Source organism: Trachurus japonicus, chromosome 1 (assembly GCF_045865225.1).
Source record: "Trachurus japonicus isolate A0001 chromosome 1, Traja_1.0".
NCBI classification, from domain to species: domain Eukaryota; kingdom Metazoa; phylum Chordata; class Actinopteri; order Carangiformes; family Carangidae; genus Trachurus; species Trachurus japonicus.
In genome coordinates this window covers 24,216,087-24,235,119 of record NC_140907.1, presented here as the reverse complement: position 1 = coordinate 24,235,119, position 19,033 = coordinate 24,216,087, and the positions used below count along the sequence as shown (strand labels likewise).

Genomic DNA, 19,033 nt, shown 5'->3' with positions numbered 1-19,033 from the left:
TTATGTTACGTAACACCCTTTATAACTGATTTGAAAGGTGCTGTTTGATATTATTACAGCATAGACTCAGTCCTCACTTCCCACTGCACCTGTCATTAGAAATAGCACACAGACATACAGCACAAAGCACCGTGAATTTAAATATGAAGAGAAATCTTTGGCAGACCTTCTCAACTGTGAGCATGATAATCAGAGTAAATCTGGAGATAAGTAAGCATTTATGAGTAGTATCACTATTCAAAAGTATGTATTTGTATATTTATGTCTAATGCAGTGAATATGCATGAACCTACTAACAAGAATATCACATGATCCTTTGAGTTTTTTGTGCATATTATTAATTACTCTATTTTACCATGAGCCATGCAAACTTCGTCTCTATTCTGGACTAATTCTACTCACTACCAACTCGACTTGTCTTTTGTGCACTGTATGTGGTGAAGGCTTTGACATCTGTGGTCTGAGCTCATCAGTGGGTTTCATTTCATTAACACTATTTGTGATTCCATTTGAATTAATTTTCCTCGTTTTGAGATTGTGGTACATTACGCCTGTTGTCGGCACTGCAGGAAAATGTTGTGATCAGTGTTGTAGTGTAAAATGAGCTGTGTGCCTCATCAGTAAGTTGCTCTGTTCTGCAGATTTATTTGTGCTCTTCTTCTCAACATGACATGATTCCTCTCGGTGCTTATACACTGCTCATCGTGCATGCACAGCTGTGATGTCAGTCTTTGTGTGGGAAGCATTGGTGCATGGAGTGAGATGCATGTTGGGCAGTATGGGTCTGCTGTTGTCATGACAATCACCCTCTTGATAACTGTGCTGCACAAAAAGGTGACTGGGTGTACACGAGGGTGTAGTTTGTTGTCTAGCAAAGTCACGTCTTTTGCTTTGCATGGCAGAGCAGTTGTTAAAGTAGGGCTTAAGTGTTGTGATCACCCCAAAATTTTTTGTAATAAGCAAAGTCTTCTTTCACCAATCAGGTCAGAGTCCTAAAATAATAAGAGCAAAAGGTGTCGGTTTAGAGCGAACCGACTCTCAAACCGTAGGTGAATTCCCAAGGGGACGACGCAAGGGTAGGTACTCCACACTGAACTGAAAACTTTCCATTCTTTGACCTATCCAAACTCTACTTCATCTCGACTCTTTGCATGTTGTAAACAGTGTTCTGTGGGATTTCTCTTGTTTCTCAGGCCTCTTGGTTCTGGAGGAGATTTAAGTGTGAGCAACAGAATCAGTTAAAATGTACTTTAATGTTTACTATTTGTGAAGAGCACCATCCATCCAGAGGTACCCAAATAGGTCCATAAAATATTAAAGGGAGCCTAAAAGTTCTAAATCCCTGGATGGGTGTGCACTTCATGCATGATGGACCGCAGCTGTTAGTTTTGGAGTTCATGAGGAGTCCTCCTGACATACCTTCACTTCTGTTCTGAACTGTTATTGCCACACATCCTCTCACTCTGATGTGACTTTCTTATAAGCAGTCAACCAAATACCATAAGTTACTAACATTTCTTTTTCCCCAAACATTTCTTTTAATGCTTTTTTGTTGAACACATTGTGCTTCTATAACACACACACTCAGATGTAGAAGCAACAACAGGATTATTGTCATAAAAACTCTCACATGGGCTCTGGAAAAAAGCAGATAGCTTGTCAGGAGGAAATTGAACAGTGATATCATCTAATGAAAGAGAGACTCACATAAATGACCATGTCCACTCTCCTGTTTGTGTGCTTGAAGCAGCTACCTTCTTATTTGTATGTAGTTTACAATGTTTCAGTCCAACTCTAAAGAGCATTTATGGCTCATATTATGGCTCAAACATATTTTAATATCCTCACATATATTAGATTTCCTGCAGAAGGAAGTTTCACCATAGGTTCTTCAGCCACTTGCAATTGTGAAACTGATAAAATGAGCGTATGGAGTCATGTGTGTGGTATTTACTTATCAGTTCATTATTCAGTCATTAGTTGTAGTTCTGATTTGCGCCAGAAGTTTTTTCTCTTATGACACACAGCACTATTTGATGCACACATAGGGTGATAAACACCACATCATATACAGCGTTTCTGCTGTTCAGAACATCCACCTTTGCATACATGTACCTTAAGTCTTAAGCAGTGACTGACTGGTATGTGTACTTTTCTTCAGGAAAACCTGCTCCACTGGAGATCAAACCACTGCCCGAATGGGAGGAGCCCTGCACACCTGTCCGCTCACCTGTCACACGCTCATTCGCCCGGGAGTAAGTATTTAAAATGCTCTGCAGGACTTTTCATTATTCTGCATTTAGCTAACACCTGAGGGGCATGTTCACACTACTCTGCTTTCCCTTGAGCCTTGTTTTTATTTTTAGTTGAAAGTCATCTGGGCAGGCTGTCACAGAAAAAGCACTGTGCCCGTGGAGTGCTTTTCAAAGATGAGAAAAATTAAAACCCTACAGAGAAACATAGTTCCACAGGACAATGAAAATGAATCGATGCACTTCATTTCCTGGTGATTAAAGCCAGTGATTGTTGTTATGGAAACTGTGCATGTTGTCCTAACTACTCTTTGTATTGCCAACACAAAATGCAGTTGAGGTTTTCTTCTCTTTTGTAGAAAAAATGTTCTTTGGTGTGAACATGCCTTTATGTAGTAGATACCAGTAACTAAAGAAGTAGGCACTAACACTTCATGCATTACTAGAGAGTCACTATGTGACCAGAGCAACACTGCTCATACAAACAGGTCTGGGATCTGCCTCAGAGCTACATCATACTGAACATAGTTTGTTGGCTTATCTGGGATGAGGTCTATTTCTGTGCTTCGTGCTGCAGGGACTCTTCTGGCTGCAGTGGTTTATTGCTGCGGCTGTTATGTCTGTATTATATTTTGTGCTCACCAGAGAGTGTATTTGCCTTGAAGTCGGTGTGTAAACATTGTGAATGCTGCTCAGTCTCTCTAGGTTTCCAATGCCAACGAGACCCCCGTCAGTGCATAGCATGGCCTCCAGCACTGACTCCGAGGAGTGTGAAGAGAATTATGTAGCCATGGTCTCTAATATGTCCACAGATGATCCAGTATGTAACACATAACTATCCTCTGACATAAGAAGTTGCATGATTACTTTTTTTTCTTTGCTTGTCAAATTACAGATAATCAAAATTACAAAATAATATGATAAATGTTAACTTTGACTCTGTTGTTGTTGTTGTTGTTGTTGTTGTTGTTGTTATAATAATTGGGTTCATGAATTTATGTTGCACTTATTCATATGACATCTACAGACAGATTTCACCAGAGATGCACCATATATAGAGTAGAAGATTTTATATGAGGTCGATAAACAGTTTCCTGGTTGAACTCCTCACAACCTTGAATTTTAAGCCGTAGTTGTTCTTCAGAAAGTGTTAGAAATCTCATTTCCAGGCCTCGCTCCTCTCCCTAAGCCATACATTAGTCTTGACAAATTACTGGTTGCTGCAGACGGACTCCTCGCCACTTAAACTCTTTTCTTTGCAGCTTTCTCTGTATCCTCTATATCCTGTGTTTTTGGTCTTTTGCTTTTCAGGTACTGTGTTTTTTCAAGAATGCTTTTTGTCAGATCAGTACCCTTACTGTAGCTGAAAAGATCCATCTCTGTCATTTGGGCAGTGGGTAAAATTGAATCAAGCTGTAGTGTCCTGTAGTCTTTCAGTAATTCTGCTGAAAGAGGCACAATTGCTTTATTGGTTCCCTGAAGACTAAGTACATTTGCTATTCACTGATGGGATGACATTTCCGTCAACAGGGTTCCTTTCACTTACAGTTTGGGTATTAGATTAACCATTTCCTACGTTTCTTGCTTTAACAGTCTGTTTGAATTTTTTCCAACATTTGCTTTAATATTGTCTGCTGACTTCCTGTTCCTTCTTCACACGTGTTAATTTCTTTCTCCCTAGTTCCTCATTTCTCTGACTTCACCAGACTCTGGCTTCATCCATTTTCTTTTTCCTGCATTTTGTTCTTGACCATCTGCTGTTCTCTTTTTTTTCCCCCTTCCTTTGCGACTACTTCCTTCTTACTGTGTAAAGAGAGGAGTCCTTCTACTGCACAGTCCCCATCACCCCTGTAAAGAGGGAGGTGGAGGAACTTGACACCATAGAGGAGGTGAGCAGGGTTGCCAGGTTAGACGTGCATGGCCTGCCCTGTCAGAACACCAGAGGTCACCAGTCTCAGGTGTTATTAGATGAGAGCATTAGCAAATACATGTACATAGAACAGATGTTGCTGTGCTTATTTCAGCCCCCGACACCAGCTACAAACTGTGGCTTGGACACAGTTTGCAGTGATTTTCAGACATTATATATACCATCACTCTCGTCATTATTAGTGTATTCTAGTTTTGTCACCATCCTAGATCTAATAACTTCACCCCACTTGTAGTTAGAAAGTAACACTGTCTGTAGGTTCAGCATGTTCTCAGTGTTGTCACAATAGCATAATTTGATGTTTACATAGGAAATCGCATGTCACTGAACCTTTTCTTCAGAGAATCCAAAAGAGAATTTGTAAGACGAAAACAAAAATGAAAAACATTGCCCTTTCTTAATGAGGTTATTTGTTTTTCATTGGACAGCTTTGAAGCAACTGCAGTGTTGGCATGCAGTTTGCTTGTCAGACATGGATGAGATGAAAAGATGCTCATGAATTAAACTAATTAATTTTTATGATCAAATAATGATAAATGTCATTTAGATATTTTCACAATTCACCACTTGACAACCATTTTTGCTTGGATAGTGGTTTTATTGAGTGCTACACCTTTAACACTCGATTGCAACCCTCTCTTTTGCGTCCTTTAAATGTTCCAGTCCACAAACCATTAGTAGTTGTTCGATCAGTATGTATGTTACTCAACAAAGACAGCTCTGAGTGCAGTCTGGGATTGCAGATCATGCAGTAAAAGAGCCAACTTCTAGAAAAATCAAACACCAATCTCACAAAAAACATCTTGGTTATTGTGACAACACAGGAGTGTTTTTGGATGTGGGCTCTGTTTGACTCTGATGTGACTTCAGTGTTCCTCTTCTCTCAGTAATTAATTCTTTCCTGGGTTTATGTAGAACGTGAAGCTTGGTCCACCCATGACTGCAGATGGTGGCAGCAGCCCCATGGTGAAGCCAAAGGGAGACAAACAGGTGGAGTACCTGGATTTGGATCTTGACCCTGGCAAATCCACCCCACCAAGGAAGGTAGGAAGGAGTGAACCTTGATTATCCCAACAACTTGAGCTGCACACACAATATTTCAACAAGTCTGACGGATTTTCAGCACTGACCTGTATGGTTTTCCTTGTCTAGATGAAAAGCAATGGAACTGGCATGGCAGCATCAGATGAGCGTGTTGACTATGTGGTTGTGGACCAGCAACGGACACAGGCCCTTAAGAGCACCCGGGAGGCCTGGAACGATGGTCGCCAATCCACAGAAACGGACACCCCTTCCAAAGGACCCAAGTGATCCTGTTGTCACAGCTACCAAACCACCCTCCAAACCATTGGGCCATTTACACTAGTGTTGGTTCTGGTTTCTACTTTGGGGCGGTCCAGCTGTCAAGTTCCACCACAAATAGATCCTTAGAGTGTAGGGGCCAGTGGAGCTTCATAGCCACTCAACTGTCTATAGTTTACACTGCTGTCAGGCCGAGAACAGCACTGTGTGTACAGTTGTAGGAAGAATTGCGGGCCAGGAATAAGCTGTATGCAGTATGAAAGCGGGTGGAATGATTGGACTTGTCCTCGGGGTTTGACTCAAGCAGACTCATGAACTTTGAACATTCACTGCCTCCTATATTGGATTTTTTTTTTTTCACCTTTCAATAGCCGATGGGCTGATCCAGAGTTAACATTTCCTTAAATTATAATGCTGTTTGATGTTGTTTTGAAGTGAGTGCAAGTGAAATCACTTGATAACATGATCACATTACTTTATCGATGCAACACTCTACTAGTTAGCGTAGCTAACAGTTAACAGTGTTGATTTTTCAGTTTCTCCTTTTTGAACAGGGTGAGGTATCCATAGGCACCATTCACAGGTCAGATTTACCAGTTTTTCACTCGGTCTGAGTGGATGGCTAGGACTGAAACTGTGTTTGTGTCTGAGGCCGCCTCAAACCATATCCCTGAGATAACCCAGTACGACAGAATTTCATAGGGTTTTATTACTTTTTACTTTCAGTGCAAAGGCAGTTGAACTTGTTCATTTGACATGTAACCAAGTGCTCAATTTTAAGCTTTGGATTCACTCAAGGTTTAATCCACTGAACATTATTTGATTTCCATTTACTTTGTAAGTGGAGACGCTTCAATCTGTTATAATGGAAGTGCAAAGACTGTACAAAAGTGTTATGTATATAAACAGGAAAAGTGTCCTTTATTTGTATGGAATATTCAGTGTGTTTGGCTCAAAGGTATGTGGATTCTGCAGGGTAGAATCCTGTGCCTGTCTTAGGTGGTATCAGGACTTGTGAATAAAGAATGAATTACTGTGAGTTTTTAGAACGTGACAGGTTTTCTATAAGTTATGCAAAGGTATCAAACTTAGGCTACAGAGAGAAAATCAGGTACTCTTAAAAATGCAAACTAATACAACTATCCACTTCTAATTTATTTCTCAAGTTATTTCATCAGGTGGATGTCGTGTCCACTGAGCTCAGTATTCTTGATTCATATGGAGGAACATTTGCTAAAGTCTGTTGAAATGCTTAGTTTGACATGCGCTGGTCAATTAGTTTCACAAGTTCGTTGATATTCCTCATTTCTCTCTCCTCTTTGGTTTAATTTATTTCAAATTGAACTGGCATACAGTTTTGGGAAATTGACTGCCTCGTGTAGTCAACTAGATACATCTTTGATAAGCAGTGAAAAATCTTTGTCTGCATTGATCTGTGCTTTACTAACCTGTGAACTCTCTGTCAGAAGTCCCAAGCATGTGCTGCCACAAGATAAAAATCATTGCTGTACATATTTTTGCCATCAGTTAGATTAATATGTATCATCTGAAAAAATGTGCCTACTAAGTCATCTACATTCTACTTCACTCTTTCCTTGTTGCAGTCTCTTTGTGATATGGACTGCAAAGCTGATGATGCTTTATCTTTTTTAATGACAGAAAATGTAAATTTTAAAAGTGGACTAAATAAAATCAAACCTCTTATGCACGTGTTGCCTTTCTTCCATATCATTTTCAGTATGATTTTTTTATTGAGTTCTCTTCTTTCCTTATCTTCTCAGGCACATTTATATGTGCAAAAAAAGAAGAAGGATTATATCATTAAACACACTGGCTTGCACATATTCCTAGCTCTGTTAATCCTAGAGCTTTAATGAATTATCATCTTTTCCAAGAGGCTTTTCTAAGCATCCCTACCAATAATAGCCTTCAGGTATGATCTTACAATCTTAATACCTGAGGATGAAATAATCATGACATAGCCAAATTTCACACAACCAAACTGAACATGTACAGGTTGTGCATTTTCTAGTGATTTTCTTCCCAGATGACTATTATGCTAATAACAGTTTGATTGTGTGATGATTACTGCACAGGTGAACCTCAGGCTGATCACAATCTATGTCACAATAAAGCACTGAACCACAGATTCCTTTTGACATGGGCTAAAGATGAGCATTTTTTGGAGGGAGGATTAGGAAATAAACATCTCTGATGTGACATCATATTGTTTGACACATCGTCCTTGTACTAAGTTGATCATCAAAGTTTAAGTTTTGTATAAGTAGACCCAGAAGTTGCTGGATAATTACAGGAATTAGGTCAATGGATGAATGACAGAACAGTGGGTGCATTCAAATTGCTGTCAAAAAACCGCTTGTGTGTTTATTATGCTTACCTATAATACCATAACTAGACTCGTCATGGGGCATTTGGGCCGCTCACCTAATGCGATGATAATTCTAGGGGCCCAGCGCCCAGTAGGGCCCACAAAAAACCCTAGTAGTCTAATCTTTGTATGACTGATTTATTCTGCATAAGACACTGACTAATACTCATAGTAATAATGCTGCATTAATATCAAAACAAAGTAGGCTAAATAAAAAATGATAATACATACGTAGTCTAAGAAAAAAAGTGGAAAAGTCAGGGGGCAGGGGCCCATTTTAGTATTCTTTCAGGGGGCCCAGAATTCCTAGCAACGGCCCTGACTCGGACCAGCAGGGCAGCGCTACTGTTGGGTAGTAATCAGCCACACCTGTGGATGGACGGACGCCCCTGGGCCCTGGCAAAGAGGAAAATACCAACGTGGATTTAAACACTTTTATTTTTTTTCTTCCCTTTTTAGAAAAATTCTAAAGAAGAAAACCCCATGCATATATATATATATATATTTTAAATTGACCATTTGTTTAGTAAGCCTATAAAGTCGCGTTATTACTGTGCAGTTTTCGTTGGTTTAAGTTAGTTGAGTGATAAGACGACCGAGGACCTCGTCTTGTTTTCCACCAGTTGGGAATACTTGTCGAAGAATCTGGAAATATCCTGGGAACAGAGGTGAGGTTTGGAGAAAAGTTGTTTTTTTTTTTTTTTTACCGCCATGTTTTTGCTAACGCTAATGCTGCTGATGCTAATTTGACTTTATTTATTTTTTACCGCCATGTTTTTGCTAACGCTAATGCTGCTAATGCTAATTTGACTTGATTTATTTTTTATTACCGGAAAACGTTTGTTTGACTTGCCAGACGGGATTTAGTTGACTAGTTGGCTAAAACCAAAGTCTCACGTGTAAAACACAAAAAAGGAGGGGGGAAAAGCTAAAGCAAAGACAGCCGCCTTTTAATAAGCTGTTAAATTTAATCTAAATATAGCAAATGACTACAGGTGTGTGAGATACAGCAGGGCAGCAAACTAGGCTACGGTTAAAAGGAACAGCTCTGGGCACCCCTGGGTATATCAACAAACTAGACAAGTTAATTTAGGCTAGCACATTATCAATAATCTATCTATCTATCTATCTATCTATCTATCTATCTATCTATCTATCTATCTATCTATCTATCTATCTATCTATCTATCTATCTATCTATCTCTCTCTCTCTCTCTCTCTCTCTCTCTCTCTCTCTCTCTCTCTCTCTCTCTCTCTCTCTCTCTCTCTCTCTCTCTCTCTCTCTCTCTCTCTCTCTCTCTCTCTCTCTCTCTCTCTCTCTCTCTCTCTCTCTCTCTCTCTCTCTCTCTCTCTCTCTCTCTCTCTCTATCGGCTCAACGCCCACCCCTATATTCTGGTAAATGTTACCTCAGCCTTTTTTCATCCAGGCTTTATTAAATCTGCTTGAAGAGATAATTCACTTTCATTGCACTCATTGACTTACTATTTCTAGTTTTTTTTTTTGTTTGTTTCCACCATAGATGTTAGGAAGATGGCCCCAAACCAAAGTCTAGTTTAGAATCGGTACACAAAGCCAGTGCTTCACCTACTCCCTTAGTCCTGTTCATTTTATCTGTATTGACCACTAGATGGAGCTGTTGTTTGAAGAACTACCCCGCTCCCTCAGCCCACACCCCATCAGTGCAGTCACTTCTCCTGACGTCCTCCTGTCTTAGGTTCTGCAGTGCTGTGGCAGCTTTTTACATACATTTACAATTTCTTGACCATGAACCTCTCATGGCAAGTTGCTGTTGATTTGGGTTATGACACACTTGGGGCTAATAAGGACCCTGAAATCCATGTGTCTTTTCATGTAGATGCGTTTCTTTTCTTTTTTGTTAACTTGGGGGCCCATATATGTCTGAATTCTTGACACAGTATGTTCAAAAGCAGATTTAGTTGTGTTTGCCCAATATGCAATATGCGATGGCGTATGCATAAGGCTCAGTGTTTCTAATTGTCCTAAAGCACTATATTTCAATACTGTGCTTGAGTATTTAAATATGGATAAGTTTGAGATGATCTTAGGGCAGATTATGCCTTAAAGTGAAGCCTCTTACAGTGCAGTCCAGAGACCTACAGAGATTCCTGAGTGGATCTAAAAAATTATTCTCTTTGTTGGGAGATGAGGGGTTAGCAGTAACAGCAGTTCTATTATTGATCACAAAAAAACTATCAGATTTAGCACCTGAACCCAAGGGTGTGCATGAGAGTTTAGGTATAGTTTTCAGTGTCACCTGTTACCAGCCACTTGCCATATAGATTTATGTATTCAGTACAGGCTTCCAGTTTACTCAAATGTAACATATGGGCTGACTGGGCTCACAGTTGCATCTAATCCCATAAATCTGTACTACTCCACATCATGAGATATACTTCATCCTACATAAGCCTGTCTTTCGTATCAGTGGCTGTATGTAACCTTTTAATGGCTTTGCTGATAACCTCATTAAAGCAAATGCCATTGTCATATAGAATAGTAGGGTTATAATTGCGTCTATGACACGCAGCAGATTGTAAAATGTTGCTTCATGCTTGGATCAAATGGATTTTTTAAAAATTTTTATGTCACTCAAATGTGGCTGATGGGATGTCAGGTTAGCATATGGTAGTTGACAGGTTTTGACTCATTTTCTTTTTAAATTGCTCCCTTTTCAGCGTTTATACGAGTGGCTGGTTTTTATATGCTTGATGTTTGAGAACTAGATTACTGGTAATGTCATCATCTAGCCCCATGCCAGGGTTATTTTCATATTATACTTGATCATGGGGACCTGAACAACATCTCCCCATCTATCAGCATGTTTTCAACGGTGCTACAAACATGTAACATAACTTTATGTAAATATATGCAACATCTTACCATTTTCCTGTTCATTTTTTCAATATCCATTTCACCAGCATTATAAATTATTAAAAAACTGGTCATGAACCATACGTCCCCACCCACGCTGAGTTTGCTCACCTGGTAATAGCTGTATTTCCAGGAACCAACATGCTACATACACTAAATAAGAGCCATTGTAGCTTTTGTCTTTTCAAACAAATGTAGCACTCTGTATCCTTTATTCAGTTCAAAGCTTGAAGCTGTTTTGTTGTGCGAAAAACATCTTAATCATCTGTGTGTCACAACCAGGGATTGTTTGACACTGCAGTGGTGCTCTAGAGCCTGCTCTCTGTTTTGTTTACACATGTGCATCTACCTACAGAGGCATAGTTGTGTGATGGTGCAGCCTGGGGAGCCTCTATGCAGTATCTTTGGCAGTGTGTGAGTAATGGGGCAGGGAGAGAGTCTCTGGCTTCTTAACAGGGCCAACAGAATAATTATGAGGCGAGCTGAGCGGCTGTTCCTGGGCAGCAGGGAGCCTGTGAGCTTTATTGGTCCTAGCCTGTCTTTTTGGTCCTCTGCCTGGACTGATGGGAGCAGCCTGCAAGGTGGCCTGGGGTGCTGCCTGGTGGGGCCAGTTACAGAAGTAGTGGCAATTGTGCTGTGTTTTTGTTAAAGTGTATGACAGAGGGAGCTGCATATATGCACTTTCCAAACCAACCTGTGTCTCTCTGGTGTAGCAGGGGTGAAGATTTCAAAGAGAAAATGCAGCGGTTCTCATGTCAACAAAATCCTAACAACATGCCTTGGTAATTAATACCATTAGTACAAGTGAAAAGTCAGCACTATAGGCTTCAGTAAATTATGCAGATGCATGTCATATTAATGGGGAACTCAGTACAAGTGTTGAAAATGAGCATTCCTCAAGAGATACGGTTGCCCCAGTAGGCTGGCAGGCTGGCAGGGCAATTAATTGATGGGGTAGCAGCAGCTTTATGTGTCCTCTGCTGGTTTCACATGCAACTAGAGCTTAACCAATATCCAATATTGATATTTGAGGGTTTTAAAGTTAAACAGGTCTTGAAAACACTTATTTTGTGAAATGAATAATAAGGTGCCTACTGCCTACATACCTCTGCATGTTTGCTTGTCAGCAGGATCTTGCAAAAAAAAATTATTAAATCGCTTTGCATCACCAATCTGGCTACAGGGGATTGATGATTTTTTTTGGTCTCTATAAAATAAGACATTAATGCTGTTGAGATTTTAATTTGTACAATTTAGTGCAGATACAGACTTCAATCTGTTGGATTGTTTGGCCTTGGTAGAGGTATGACATTAAAGATGTACTGAGTGGCATATTTTACAGGTAGGAAAAATATTCAAGAGTTGTCTGATGGAGAGACTTAAAAAAAAGTCCTCCAACATCAACATCAATTGAATAAAACAATTATATACTTTAATTAGTTGTCTTCTGCCCTAACAATGTGTTGAAATGAGAGCATGGCATAGATGGTGAGGTAAACAAATTTCCAATAAAAACACAGAAGATGGGAATCCAGTGTAAGGCATTTTGTAAAACTTTTTTTGTAAAACTGCATACAAACAGAAACACAGAATGAATGGATGTATAACATCAAAATTATACTAATGAAATTACACTCACTTAATAGTGTTAATCTAAGAATATTCCACAAACTCCAAGGTAAGTATTTGAAGAGTAAAACAGTCAAAAAAAATGCCTATCAAAATAATCCACACAACTAACAATAACACATCATGTAACTGTGTAAATGCATCATGTCAAAATAAAGAGGGTGGATGTAAACATAATTTACACCTCTCCACTGTTATGTATCAAAATGGCTGCCCTGCTAAATCCCCAGTGGTTTAACTACCTCCACCACTAGGTGTCACTGCATACAATTAATCTAATTACTGCGGCCAGAATAAGTTGTTTGGTCTATAACGTGAAAAATTGAAAATAGAAGTGACCAGTTAATTTTATGGATTTGTTTTGCCATTACTAAATTAGTTCACTAAAACTAATGTAGTCCAATAGTGAAAATTAAACAAATCCAACCCTATGAACTTTAAATGTTCAGTTTTCCTTAAACTTAGAGAAATATTGATTTAGCTTTCAGTTATTCAGTTTGAAGGCTTTGTATTTTTTTCATTTTTTTTCCCCTATTTGTCCGTTCAGACAAAACCATTTATGAAGGTCAGATTTATTGCAGGGCTCTTATATCACACTGCACTGGTTTTGTATGGGTGTACCTAATAACCTAGAAACATCAGCAAATAATGGCCACGTTTCCCAGATTCATTAAGAAGCTCTTAGCGCTAAGAGTTTCTTAGGAATGCTCTTAAGAACGCTGTGAAAGAAGGACGTGTTTCCCAGAGTCGCTCTTAGCTTAAGAAGATCTTTCACTTAGAAGGAAATGTAAGATTGAGCTGACCCACTCTTCAGAGTCTTCTTAGCGACCAGCGCTCACATATTCAGACGCGTAATCAAACAACAGCGGAGACATTTCTAATCAGGCCTACGCACACTGGGACCCGTATTAACCCCATGTTTGGCAAGACGGAAATCCCGTTGTCGGTATATTCATTGCTCGTCGGAGGGCCTGCACTTGTCTCTGTGTGTGACTTATGCGCTTATATAATGGTGGGTGATATAAGAATCAATATGCATCGATTGATTTAGTTTCAGTACAGCAGTGGTACGAGCTTCTTGTAGAGATGCACCGATCAATCGGCCGCCGATTAAAAACGCCGGTTTTATATCCAATGGGGGACCGGCCGGTCACTGTCGTAATTTCCGGTTTTCGGCCGATCAAACTGACCCGCATGCGCAGTGCGTAGCAGCTCAACGCGCCCAGAGCAAAACAGCAGCAAAGATAAAAACTAGCAGAAGATTCAGGAAGAAAACATGTCGCTGACACGGTCTTTGTGCTTGCAAGTCAAAAGTAAGACGTGGAGGATCAGTGTTTCCTCCAGGATTTTTTAAAAGAGTGGCGGCGAGGGTGGTCGGATTGACGGGGGGGTGGGGGCGGGAAGCGCGCATAACACCGGATCATCCGATGAGGGGGGGGTGTCGGACCGTATAATGCCGGGGCCACACCGGACGCGGAAGCGCCGAGAAGCGGGGGCATTTTCATTTCGGCGTCCAAATCCTCTGCGGCCGGCTCGCGCCCTGCAGCGATCGTTTCAGCGTCTAGTCTATTTTGTGCCCGAGCCGTGAGTGATCGCATCAATCTTGGCAGGAAGTCACACAAAGAAACACGAGAGAATCTGGTCAATTTTCAAAATAAAACACAGCGATTGACAAATACGTGAGGCCAATGTGTGTACGTTTGTAGCCTATTTGTTGAGATTAACACACACACGCACACACACACACACAGAGCTGAGGGGCAGAAGTGCTTGTCGACTATTATAATTAGGCCTAGTTCTTAGATAGAAAAGCGGTATCGGAAAAAACGGTTTTGGCAGGTCAGATCTCCTTTAAAACCGGGCATTTGTATTGGCCAAGAATTTTGCAATCGGTGCATCTCTAGCTTCTTGGGAAGCTTCTTTGGCGGGATCTTAAGGTTCTCCTAAGAAGACAGTTAAAGCAGAAGTAAGTGATATATTTGTGTTAATATAAGTCTTAAATAGTTATATCTTCCGACAGCAATCACTTACATAGAGTGTTTGGACCAAAACACGGGTCTGTCAGTCACTCTGCTCTGCTCTGAGCCGAAGAGAAAACATTTATCGTATCCTACAGTTTTTATCCAATGAGGAGAGAGAACGGCATGCAGGGCTGTGTGTGCAGCCAAGGAACGCCGTGAATGTGGCGACGTAGGGACGAGGACTGTTATGGTGCGTTCAAGGAAACTCGTATTTTTCCTACCGTGAAGTGGTACCAGTTCGATCTGGTACGAGTTCACGGGTCGGAAGTTACGAGTGGCCGTTATAGTGACTTTCACCGGTAAAACAGGTCGGAAAAACACGAGTGGGTTGCCTGGAACGCTACAAAGTCGTAAGTTGTGACTTGAAGCTGTAATTTACGATTTCAAAAGCCTGCCTGGAACGCAGCATTAGCGAAAACGACTGGACCACTTACTTCTGCTTTAAGAACGTGTCTGGGAAACATCCGTATCTTAGCACTCCTTCCTTAAGAACGATCAAATCTGAGAACGGCAGCCAATATCAGTCTGGCTAAATTATATACAGACATAATAGATGGCTTTTGAAGAACAAATAGGAAGGTGTTTGTTTCAATTGTTTGTGCTCTAGACATGAAATGTGCAGCATGCTTTATGCGGCTCATCGTGTTAACGCCAATGTGTATTGTCAGCATCAAATGAAATCATGTCATGCAGCACAGACCTACAGGCAATGTTGCTGTTATAACCAGGTATACACAATACTTTCTCCAGAGTTAAATCTTTCACTTTTATTGGCATGCTCTTTGTGTGGGTGTTATTTCATTTGGCCAACTTGACTGTTGGTTGAACCCCAGTCCACCTCACCTGTCTCTGTGAATGAACATCCTGAATCTTGGATGTACCTCTGATCAACTGCATCTCATTACAGTTCTTCCTGGCAGCCCTGTACTGAGTCATGTTTACCGCATCTGTCGCACTCCTGGCAGCCAGTCTGTCATTCTCGTAACCCTCAACCCACCTAGTCAACCTCTCATCTCACCAGAATGCCGTCTATCTGTCCACTTTTCTTTCTCTGAATGCCTCTCCAGATTTTTTTCCTCAGTCCTCTCCATTTCAGAACCTCTAATCACATTACAGCTGAACCAATGCTAGACTGAATCTGAAAAAACTCACAACATAGCGGCAGTGCTCAGTGAGTCCAAATACACAATGCTTTTTTTTTTGTCCAGACAAAATCAATTTCTCCTCCTTGTTCAGCTCTTAAGTCAGCCATAAAGCAATGTCCTCCTGACACTCTTTCCAAGCATCGATGTAGCATTGATGGAAGCGCATAAGCACTATAAAGGGGAAAAAACCCCTGTGGTTTAGGAAAAAAAAAATCAAGAAGAGAGAGCACCATGAGGATTGTTTATCGTAGTGTACAAGACTCTGTGTAAAACTGATGTTACAGGGGGCTGTTTTGGGTATATCTGCTTAAATATTCAATCTTCAGTCTTCCATCCTTGTCGATGTGGATAAAGATGCTACTGTACATCAAGAAAGAAGCATGTTTGTTTATCATCTTATGTATATTTGTAGATCAAAGCAACCCTCCTCTCCCCTGTCAAATCCCTATCACTCAGCAACAGCCTGGCCTCACCTCCCCGCGTGTGCCCTGTCTTTGACATTATACCATGGATCCCACTTCCTGGCAGTAGGCCAGAGGAGAAAAAAGTGAATGATTTCAAACCCTCTCTCTTCCCCTTGCTCCCTCGCTCTCACCAAAGCTGGCTCTAATCAGATTTAGTAAGGGCTTGAGGATTGCTTTTTTTTTTTCTTTGCGTGTGACTGCAATGTCATCAGCAGAGGTTTGGAGTAGTAAAACCATTACTGTATTGCGAAGAGTGGTAATTGTATTTAGAAAGCAGGTTTCGATGGGTAATCGAAATTCAGCTCATGATTTGCGTCTTTTTCCACTCCACTTTCACTGCATTTATTGCGCATTGGCATGGGTCCATTAACTGCACTGATGATTATTATATTACCGGAGATATAACTGCACAATTCTATTGCTACAGATACTAACTTTACACTTCATAATGAGGCACTATTAATTTTTAATAGCTTGAGGAATTTGCCTGAAGATAAGACTAAATTTATCCCTCCTGATGCACTGTTATCCTTGGGCTAACGTCAGTCTCTCCATGCACAATAGAAGTAAATGTTGCCCAACAGTTCAGTGATTTATTAATAGGATTCTGCTAATGGACAGCATTGTAGATTATCTGCGTCTTGGAGATGACTTGGAGATCTCCCCCCAGATGAGAAGTTAATGTTGGTGCAGTATTAATTGCTGGGGAGAAGGGGACCTCAGTTGTGCATACTGAGATAACAATGTTTGATCGTGCAGCTGCCTACAAGATGGCATGGTATTTTCTGCCTCCAGAGCGCTCACTGTAGGAGTCCCTTGACTCAAATATAGATTGGCTCCTTGAGTCTGGTCTTGGATATATCTGGAAATGTTTCTGCCTCTGTCTTCACTTTTTGTTTTGTGGTGTGTCAGCTGTTCATCTGTGGAGCTGGTTGTCTTACACTGCATCTTGGAGCTCGCCAGTGTGACAGACTGTCAGCAGCGCTTGTGTCACATTATTGTCGGGAAAAATCCAAGTCAGGGAATATATCACGTTATTGAAAAGCCATGTAACGGTTGTTGACTTTAAACACCTCAGAAACTTGTTTTGAAGGAAAAACGGTCCCCTTGGTGAGATTTATCGTCATTGCACAGCCTTGTGGAAAACTCATCATATTGATAATTTAGATGCTATTTATGCAGATTAACAAGAATATCAATTACTGTGACTAAGCTGTGAGGGTGTTAAGCCCAGCTCCTTCAGTCTCTACTTCCTCTTCCAGGATTTGCTGTCTATAATGAGTTGGAAGCTGTACTGCACTGCACCGCAACATCCTACTACTTATAGTTATGCATTAGAGATCATTAGTGCCGTGATTAGGTAACGGCACTTTGAAACATGGCAGTTCCTGTTGAAAAAGCAGACACCTCATCAGATCAGAGTTGCCTGGAGTGTTTTTAACAGGGGCTTGCTGGAGAAGGACACTTTAGAGGAAACAAAGCTCAGTTCAGCTGGTCTGTTTTCTCCCAGTGAAAACATCTATCCATCTGTGTAATAGGCCTTGTCAAAAGTTTACTGAGAATCAGCTATTCACTTTGAGACTAGGCTGCGTGTGCCACTGAAAGTGACTCTGATAAAGTATAAGAGCCCATTGAGGCAGTGAGCAGGCTTTGATGCATAGTGATATCTTGACAGTTGCTGTCCTCTTCTTGTTCGGTTTCCATTGTCAACACTATAAACTTTCTGTTGTATCGTGTCTGTGCTTATTCTTCCACCTCAGTGCCTTGTTGGATATTTACAAATACGAGAAATGCAGTAATAACTTAATTACTAGATTTCCTCTCCTCAAAATCTGATCTAAGTAACTTCATGCCTCATTGAATAGCTTCATGTATTAACAGTCTCTAGTCATTATTGTACTTCCCATAGGAGTTTTAGATCATTATCTGCCTTTTTGAATTCAGATATTGATCTTGTTCACGGCTCAGTTGCCAGGATATTCACAGAATTTCAGCATTCTTCTGAATTATAGTTGTTCATCTACACCAGTGATAGCTAAAAGTGTATGCAGTCCAAGGGAGTGAGATCTATGTGGCATAAAAGTTTTGTGTGTCTTTTAAACAGCTTACTTTGTCCATATCAGATAATGGCTGTAGCCAATACTTCCGTACAATTTTACTCAGTCCATCTGTGCGTCCTAATGTTTTGAATGTGAAACAAATATTCACATATGTACTATGTATATGTAGACAGTAGAGCTTAAGTTTTATGAAGAGCTTCAGTGTGCTTTAGAAAGACTGGTTTATCAGAAAAATACTGTTCTTTATCATCTTAAATTGTTAAAAGGAAGATGATTGTGTTTGCTGCTTTCATTTTGAGGGTGAAATCTCGGACAGTTTTGTGTGACTGACCATGTGCCTGCACAGTGAATTGCTCCAAATTTATATGCAGAACAGTCCAGGTTAAAATGAAAAAAAGACAGGCTGCAGTCTATGAACGCATGTGAACTGGAGACAAAAATATTGCAGTATTGATTTTTCAGGCTTAGAAGAAAAGTAACAAAAATGAGCTCCATGTGCGAACATTGTGTTCAAGCTATATAGAAATGTTACTAGTAGACTTTGCTTATCTGTGCTGAAAACAGAAAAGACACCTGGTGCAGTGTATATGTATTTTCAGATTACTTTCACCCGCCTCTAAAGCACATTGAAGAAGAAAACAAGCCTCAGTTTACCAACACTTTACACCTCCTGTTGTGCAATTTGTTAAAGTTACAGGGTTGTACAGGTCAGCTTGGCATTAAGAGAAAGCACTGTGATGGTGGCTTGGTCTAAACTAGGGATGGGACTTTTTGTCGACAAATCGACAAAAAATCGACACATGCTCCCCTCGACAAAAAAAATGGAGTGTCGAAATGTCGAAGGGGCGGGGCTTGTGGGATTTCCATGTGTAAATTGCATTTTGTCTTTCAATATTTCCTATTCAAATAAACAGCAGAAAGTGCCACTGTTCCCCTAATGAAATAAAA

General features: G+C 40.4%; 1 protein-coding gene across 16 annotated transcripts in view; it reads left to right on the top strand.

Moving 5' to 3' along the window:
* Window positions 1–7,188, top strand: part of gab1 (GRB2-associated binding protein 1) — a 48,889-nt gene extending 41,701 nt beyond the window's left edge. For 9 of the 16 annotated variants that reach the window (XM_085781612.1, XM_085781586.1, XM_085781595.1 and 6 more), the window contains 5 exons: window positions 984–1,076; window positions 2,162–2,255; window positions 2,949–3,072; window positions 5,098–5,226; window positions 5,335–7,188. In XM_085781612.1, the coding sequence (XP_085637738.1) occupies window positions 984–1,076; window positions 2,162–2,255; window positions 2,949–3,072; window positions 5,098–5,226; window positions 5,335–5,493 (599 nt within the window). In that variant the 3' untranslated portion in view covers window positions 5,494–7,188. Of the gene's footprint in view, window positions 1–983; window positions 1,077–2,161; window positions 2,256–2,948; window positions 3,073–4,065; window positions 4,142–5,097; window positions 5,227–5,334 lie in introns of all 16 variants that reach the window. The other 7 variants (XM_085781629.1, XM_085781603.1, XM_085781711.1 and 4 more) reach the window with 3 other exon arrangements.
* The last annotated feature ends 11,845 nt before the right edge of the window (window positions 7,189–19,033 follow it).